We start from the raw sequence: 8,524 nt of genomic DNA, 5'->3' as shown, positions 1-8,524 counted from the left end.
CCACTGCTCAGTGAATGCTGGTACATTAACAGGAGGGGACAGCCTGCAGCTTCCTAGCCCAATAAACCAGCCCTTGTTTAAAGGTGGGGGGGGGGACAGGTTAACCCTCGGGACAGCAGCAGCATCCAGCTGTGAACGCGCTGCACTCAGAAGGCCCAAGCCCCCAGTTCCGCCTCCCTTCTCCTCCAGGGGAACATTTCAAAAGCGCGATTTCGGTTTCCTTTGTTGCGTTGCGGGTTGGACTCGCTGGCTTGCCGTACTCGGAGCTAGCGAGGGGGGGGGACTGCCTCTCTTGCTGCTGTTGCCGCCGCCGCCGCCTGTGGAACTACCGCGCTCGCGGGATTCGAAACGCCACAATGGCTCAGAACGTTCAGAATGTGACATTGTCGCTGACGCTGCCCATCACCTGCCACATTTGCCTGGGAAAGGTAATGGAGCTGCCGCCGCTGGGCAAAGCGAGCGGGGGTAGGGGGGAGCCGGCTTGCACCGCCTCCCCCAAAGGTGCTCGGAGGCTGGGGTGGGGGACTGCTGCTCTAAGGAGCCTGCCAACAAGTGCAGCCGCGATCAGGGATTGGGCGTCTGCCTGGATTTAGCGTTGTCCCTTTAAACAGGCTGCAGCTCCTGAAGTGGCGCCGGAGAGAGACCCAGGGAAAAAGTTGGGGATGGGTGGTCGTGCCAGGGCGGGGAGGGAGGACCCACGCGGGGTGGTGTATGCCGAGCCGGGATCGTGACTGGTGGCATTTTACTGCTAGCAAGTTTTATTGCCACCTTTTGGATTATGGGAAACATGCGCTGCGCTCGTTAAAATAAATAATGTCCAGCGCTGCGCGTTAACAGAGAGAGTGAAAGGGGAAATGGCCTTTCGGCTGAGTGGCTCCTAGACGCGGTTTATCCCTCCCCCCGAATGTGGATAAAAAAGCTTTGTTTTTCGTGTCTTTTGAGCTATTAGGATGAGTGGTGAGTAATGTGTTCTTTGAAGCAGGGAACTACATGTTAAAGAATGACTGGAAGAAACATTTCAGGTGCTGGATGTGGAACAGAGTAGATCAAACAATGTGGAACCAAATTCTACTCCATGCAGCTGAAACATGTTCTGTTTTCCTAATTGAAGTTCTCTTGGGCCAGAATCTCTTCCCTTGGCCCTCGAGATTGGGGAGGGCTACTACTGAAAGTTGGTATAGTTCTTCAAGAACTCATTTTCATGACTGGTTGCTTTCCAAATTCACTTTCTTTTCTATTTCCTCTTCTCCACCCCAAAATAAATAAAAGACTTTGTGAAGAGAGACTACCACTAGGAAATAGTTTTTGTGCTCTGGACTTGTTGGTTAGTGGGGGGGGGTCCCCTTTGCTAAGTGACAAAATGATTTTTTTTTTTGCAAGGTGTTAGGAGGGGGAGATGCCTGACACACAAAGTAGGTACAGCATAGGGCAGGCGTGGTCCTGAGCCGCATACAGCTCTTTTACAGTTAAAGTGTGGCTCATGGAGATCCCCACACACACCTCCCCATTCTATGCCTACCAGACTGGGGAGCAGGCAGGCGGGAGAGAGGGGAGCTTGGGACTTCTGCCCTGTGACGAGATGGTGGGTCTAGGTGTTTCTGTCCTGCAGGGAAGGGAGTCTAAAGAGCCTTAGCCCCGTGGGGGGGAGGGGGGACACCTTGGGGCAGGTGCCCTGGCAGGCACCGCCCCGAGGGGCAGGTTGTGTGTGTCTTGTGGCTCTTGAATGTCTGAAGATTATTGTCTACAGCTTGGAGAGTCAGTAAGTTTGGACAGTCCTGGCATAGCGGATGCCCATTCTCCAACTGCTCACACTTGTTAAGTGTCTCAATTCTGATCTGGAGGGAGAAGAGAGTAGTTCATTCAGTGTCCCTGGCCTGGTCTACACTGGGGGTGGGGATCGATCTAAGATACGCAACTTCAGCTACGAGAATAGCGTAGCTGACGTCGACGTATCTTAGATCAACTTAGAATCACTTACTTTGCGTCCTCGCGGTGTGGGGTCGACGATAGAGCAATCGGGGATCGATTTATCGCATCTACACTAGACAAGATAAATCGATCTCCAATAGATTGATCACTACCCGCCAATCCGGCGGATAGTATAGATGTGACCCATGTTGACTATTCATTTCTTGGCTTTTCCGCTGAGACTCAACAAGGTCTTGTTGGCTTACGGTCTTGCTTCTGTCATAGGACAGTCATAGGATATCAGGGTTGGAAGGGACCTCAGGAGGTCATCTAGTCCAACCCCCTGCTCAAAGCAGGACCAATTCCCAATTTTTGCCCCAGGTCCCCAAATGGCCCCCTCAAGGATTAAACTCACAACCCTGGGTTTAGCAGGGCAATACTCAAACCCATGGATGCCTGCTTGCAATTAACTGAAGGAGACCGTCAACAATTTTGAAGGCCATGGTACAGAATGGCTGTTCTTCAAAATCTGTGCTTTGTTCTTAAAAATTGCTGAGGGTCTTGGTGGACCATTTAATGATATTTCCAAATGTTGTTTGTACCATTAGCTAACTATTGTAAAGCACTTTGGATAAGTGCTATATTTAAAAAAAAACCCTTAATTAATGTGTTCTACAAATAAAAGAACACAACTCTGATTTTAATATCCGTAGTTTTACCTTTCGAATTCAATGGATGTGCCCTCTCTCCCCCGCTGTGGCAGCCTCCAAGTTGGGGCTGGGAAGGACGGGGGGGGTCTTTCCCTCTCTCCCCCTCCACAGCAGCCCCCGAGCTGGGGATGGGAAGGAGGGCTGTCTCTCCCCAGCAGCTGCGGCCCTGGAAAAGTCGCCTCTTTCCCTGGCTGCCACAGCCCTGCACATTCCAAATTCAGCCCCCCACACCCTCTTCTCACCCCACTGGCCCTGCCCACCAACCCTCTATTCCCCCCAGGGCCACCACCTCACATGTGTGTCTTCTCCAGGGTCCAGGCATCTAATTATTGGAGCCCTTCATTCTCTTGTTTGTGGCCACCCAGGCGCTCACCTTAGAGGGAACTATCTGTGGACCAGCTGAATGGAGCTCGCAGATCACTGGTGGGCCATGGACCACAGTTTGAGGACCTCTGCTTTTAGAAGGTTTCCACAATACTTTAAGTTCAGTACATATTACATCAAGATAAATGTGTTGACATTATAAATGGACCCGGTAGTAACTCTTGCGGTTGAGGATATTCAGTTGTTTGTAACTTTACCAAACTTTAGCCATTCTCGGTGAAACTTTCCATACTAAGTGTTTGCTCTTAGCTGAAATTTTTTGGAAAACTTTTCAACAAAAACAGTTCGGAACCAAAAGCAGGATTAAGGCGGAAATATGTTCTCTTGCTAATGTAGTACAAATTCTTGTAGTACAGCTGTTTTTTGTTGAAAAGTTTTTGTGTCTGCATGCTTTTGAGCATGTGCTTGAAATTTGGCAGGGGAGTCACCCTGGAGTCAGAGAGGTGCCTTTTGCTGTCCCATGAAAATTGTGCAGGGTTTGGATGGTATGTGATAAATAAGACATGGAGCCACACATTCAGTGGTGAAGGTAAAAAGAAATATTGAATGAATAGCTACTCATTAACTGAAGGCCATCCGTTCTGTGCACTGAGTGAGGCAGAAGTCCTGTGGCGAATAAATAGTGTGTGATCAAGCAATTAAAGATTGAATCATAATATATATGCACAGGGGGTGGGGTAGGAAATGAATTAAAATTGTGCAGGTGACTTTAATTCTGGAATTTCATAAGTTTTGAATACCTGACATTGCAACCTTAATATTGTTTTAACCTGAATGTTTTAGTATATTTGTTTTATTTTAACTGTGAGCTCTGTGGGTCATGGGTTGTCTTTTTGTTCTGTGTTTGTACAGTGCCTAGCACAATGCGGTCTTCAGACTAGGGCTCTGAGGTGCAGCAGTTATACTGTATATTGATGGTTCTTGAATGTATTGCCAGCTGCACGACTTTAGCTCTTGAAGACTTTTTCTTGACCACCCTTCTTAAAGAATACTGAGCATCATTACTTGAGTTTTATGGGCAAGGCATCCAGAACATTGTTTCCATTTTTATTATCTGAAGGGTTGACAGCTTGCTCAATCCTGCACTCATTGAGGTCTATAATAAGTTTTCTATAGACTTCTGAAGATATGACCAATGGCCTCCGTACATTTGGTACTCAGCTAATTTTTTGTTAAAAAAAATGTTCAAACACATTGTTGCTGTAAGAAAGCAGAGTGTTAAACAAACCTTAATTAAGCAACTGCTTAACTGATTACCCATACGTGTTTCTTAGGGTTCTTTTTAATTCTGATTCTTTAATTAAAGAAAAGAACTCAGGAGTTGCATTTAGCTTTGTAGAGTTTTGTTAAATATCCTTAACAGCAAGTAATAGTATAGGATATAAGAAAACAAAAAATTGTATTGGGCTGTGACTTAATCAACAAAAGCTAGAAAATTGGTGGATATAACCATTCACATTTTCAAGATCAACTCACAATAAAAAATAATACTTGCACTCAACCACAAGCTTGAGAAGATTACTTTGTTTAGATTTTTGATTGTTTCTCAGATTGGAGCCTCACTTGTGCCAATTGGTTATCAACTCAGGTGTGGCTAACACAAGAGAGGAATGCTGGAGGGACAATCCAAAGCTAAAGCAGAAGGCAGTTTGGTCAATCACTTTCATGCCATTTCACCAAGATCTCCTTCCTGATGGATCTATGGTGGTCAACCATTCATAGAATATCAGGGTTGGAAGGGACCTAAGGAGGTCATCTAGTCCGACCGCCTGCTCAAAGCAGGACCAATCCCCAACTAAGTCATCCTAGCCACGGCTTTGTCAAGCCTGACCTTAAAAATATCTAAGGAAGGAGATTCCACCACCTCCCTAGGTAATGTATTCCAGTGTTTCACCACCCTCCTAGTGAAAAAGTTTTCCCTAATATCCAATCTAAACCTCCCCCACTGCAATTTGAGGCCGTTACTTCTTGTTCTGTCATCAGCTACCACAGAGACCAGTCTAGATCCATCCTCTTTGGAACCCCCTTTCAGGTAGTTGAAAGCAACTATCAGATCCCCCCTCATTCTTCTCTTCTGCAGACTAAACAATCCCAGTTCCTCAGCTTCTCCTCATAAGTCATGTGTTCCAGTCCCCTAATCATTTTTGTTGCCCTCCGCTGGACTCTTTCCAATTTTTCCACATCTTTCTTGTAGTGTGGGGCCCAAAACTAGACATAGTACTCCAGATGAGACCTCACAAATGTCTAATAGAGGGGAATGATCATGTCCCTCGATCTGCTGGCAATGCCCCTACGTATACATCCCAAAATGCCATTAGCCTTCTTGGCTAATGAATGGCACACTGTTGACTCATATCCAGCTTCTCGTCCACTGTAACCCCTAGCTCCTTTTCAGCAGAACTGCTGCCGAGCCATTTGGTCCCTAGTCTGTAGCGGTGCATGAGATTCTTCCATCCTAAGTGCAGGACTCTGCACTTGTCCTTGTTGAACCTCATCAGATGTCTTTTGGCCCAATCCTCTAATTTGTCTAGGTTCCTCTGTATCCTATCCCTAACCTCCAGCGTATCCACCTCCCCTCCCAGTTTAGTGTCATCTGCAAACTTGCTGAGGGTGCAATCCACACCATCCTCCAGATCATTTATGAAGATATTGAACAAAACCGGCCCGAGGACTGACCCTTGGGGCACTCCACTTGATACCAGCTGCCAACTAGACATGGAGCCAAATCTAGCCAACTTTCTATCCACCTTATAGTCCATTCATCCAGCCCATACTTCTTTAACTTGTTGGCAAGAATACTGTGGGAGACCGTGTCAAAAGCTTTGCTAAAGTCATGATTTTTCCAGGGACTGAGGTGAGGCTGACTGGCCTGTAGTTCCCAGGATCCTCCTTCTTCCCTTTTTTAAAGATGGGCACTACATTAGCCTTTTTCCAGTCATCCGGGACTTCCCTGGATCGCCATGAGTTTTCAAAGATAAGGGCCAATGGCTCTGCAATCACATCCGCCAACTCCTTTAGCAGTCTCGGATGCAGCGCATCCAGCCCCATGGACTTGTGCTTGTCCAGCTTTTCTAAATAGTCCCGAAACACTTCTTTCTCCACAGAGGGCTGGTCACCTCCTCCCCAGGCTGTGCTGCCCAGTGCAGTAGTCTGGGAGCTGACCTTGTTCGTGAAGACAGAGGCAAAAAAAGCATTGAGTACATTCGCTTTTTCCACATTCTCTGTCACTAGGTTGCCTCCCTCATTCAGTAAGGGGCCCACACTTTCCTTGACTTTCTTCTTGTTGCTAACATACCTGAAGAAACTTTCTTGTTACTCTTAACATCTCTTGCTAGCTGCAACTCCAGGTGTGATTTGGCCTTCCTGATTTCATTCCTGCATGCCTGAGCAATATTTTTATACTCTTCCCTGGTCATTTGTCCAATCTTCCTCTTCTTGTAAGCTTCTTTTTTGTGTTCAAGATCAGCAAGGATTTCACTGTTAAGCCAAGCTGGTCGCCTGCCATATTTACTATTCTTTCTACACATCAGGATGGTTTGTCCCTGTAACCTCAATAAAGATTCTTTAAAATATAGCCAGCTCTAACCTACTTTCCCACAAATTATATTAGCCCCAGAACCTGACTAATCTTCCTAACTGTCTAGCACATATTCTTACATTTATGACAGACTGTATAGACTGAGTGCAGTTCAAAAGGCTTGTACACTTGATCTGTATTCATGTCTGTATGAAACTGTTAACTAGGGTAGACACTTGTACTGTAGTGTTCTGCAATCTCAGTTAAAAAAGTTGTTCGGTTTCAAAGCTACTCGTGGACAATCTTGATTGGAACCTTTTGCAAAACAAGGACATGAACCGTAACTCTGTGACAACCTTTAAAGTACATACGCAAACATACAAGTACACTTCCTACTAATTAGCTATCCAGTTTCAGGAAAGGGTATATTGATTTGGGTCGTGATCCAAGGGAAAAATCTGTGGGCTGCTTATCACCAGATCTTTGCTCCAACATTAGCAGCTTTCAGCTCAGTTATTGGTAATGTTCGCCGCGGAAGTTAACGCTGCAAATGCAGATGAAGCAAAGGACAGACTCAACTATAGTTTTTTCCCCGCCTAGTAGCGGGCAACCCAAACTTCTGGAAAATAGAAAGAGACAGTTAAAGATACCGATCCAACATAGTTACTTGATGTCACCAGAGGACTCCCAGGTGGCCAGCCCAGGATCTCAGTTGACTCCCTTCCAGGTGTCTTCAGCTTTCGGAAAGCAGTGTGATGCAGGAGATGGCCATTTTCTCCCATTTCTGCTGGGTGTTTCAGCTTGGTTCCTTTTCTTGGAGATGCTGGTGTGGACCAATCAGATGTTGATCCAGGCCTCTGGACATTTTGAATCTTCAGCAACCAAAATGAGAGGTGTCCTCTCTCCCTGTATAGTCATCACCTTTAGAGTTCTTGCAGCTAGGACTGGAATTTTCCAGTCTCTCTGTGCAGCACATCTTCTCACACCAGCTTGTGTAAGACAAGTTAGGCCATAGCTGTTGCTACAACCATCTTGGGACATACTGTGAACACCAGCTAAATTGCTCCAGTCAGCAACTTACCTCTGCAAATCGCTTTCCATGGGTCCCGCTGCCTGCTGTGCATCCTTTGGCCACCTTTGCAGTTATGCTTGCTCAAGTTGCAGTTTCTACATCCGTGCTCTGCTAGCTGCTAAAATATCCAGTTTAAAGTTCATATAGTTATACAAAGAGCCTCTATATTCTTTGATGCTCTTTTAATTTGTTTTAGCAGTCTATTGCGTAATGGAAAAATCACTTCAAGAACTGTTGTTTTCCAGCAGGGCAGAACAGCTGTATAACTTTTCCATTTCTCTTCTTGTTTTAACAACAGCGATGGGGCCACTTTTATATGAATGAGTTGATGCCATGCATTATTAACCAAACAGTTACATTTCTGATTATTCCATTCTGTGATCAAGTGTGCTTACAAACACAATTTTTGGTTTCAGTTCCTTTTATTTGCTCCCTCTTTCAGGACAGGTATATTTCACTAACTTGATAGTTTAAGCATGCTTGAGTGCAGATATTCACCCTACTTGTTCACTTCGTCACTAAGCTTAGGAATCAGTATGATTGCAACCCCTTTTTCTCCCTAATAGGATTGCTCATGAGATAAACCCTGTCATTAAAGTTTACAATATTTTGCCCAAACCTGTATCATTTATAGCCGACTTCCCTTTATGTGTATAACTTTTAATCAGAATATTAGAGTCCATCAAGTTCCCTGTTTTTCAATACTGTATCTGGCAACATCATATATCTTAATGTTTCGTATTCATTTTTTGTTCATTCAAAGATGGTGAAACTCCCCCCCCCCTCCCCCCCAGTTGCCTCACCAGTATGTTCTTGTGAAAAGCTGCAGCAACTCCAAGTTTCCTCAGGCTATCTGAAGAAATCATGCCTTTTAGACCTGGAGCTTTTTCTCTGATTCCTCTGTCCTGTCTATTCTAAACAGCCTTGTTGCCT

At 45.5% G+C, this 8,524-nt stretch overlaps 1 protein-coding gene across 2 annotated transcripts in view; it reads left to right on the top strand.

The window, feature by feature from the left end:
• The first annotated feature begins 280 nt into the window (after positions 1-280).
• OBI1 (ORC ubiquitin ligase 1) overlaps positions 281-8,524 on the top strand; it is a 32,312-nt gene continuing 24,068 nt past the window's right edge. Inside the window, exon 1 of one of the 2 annotated variants that reach the window (XM_084617945.1) lies at positions 281-428. In XM_084617945.1, the coding sequence (XP_084474071.1) occupies positions 357-428 (72 nt within the window). In that variant the 5' untranslated portion in view covers positions 281-356. Of the gene's footprint in view, positions 429-2,978; positions 3,084-8,524 lie in introns of those variants that run through there. The other variant, XM_084617946.1, reaches the window with a different exon arrangement.

This window comes from Lepidochelys olivacea, assembly GCF_965140295.1.
Source record: "Lepidochelys olivacea isolate rLepOli2 genome assembly, chromosome: 1".
Classification (NCBI taxonomy): domain Eukaryota; kingdom Metazoa; phylum Chordata; order Testudines; family Cheloniidae; genus Lepidochelys; species Lepidochelys olivacea.
The sequence above is the reverse complement of the archived record's forward strand: the minus strand, read 5'-3'. Positions and strand labels throughout refer to the sequence as shown.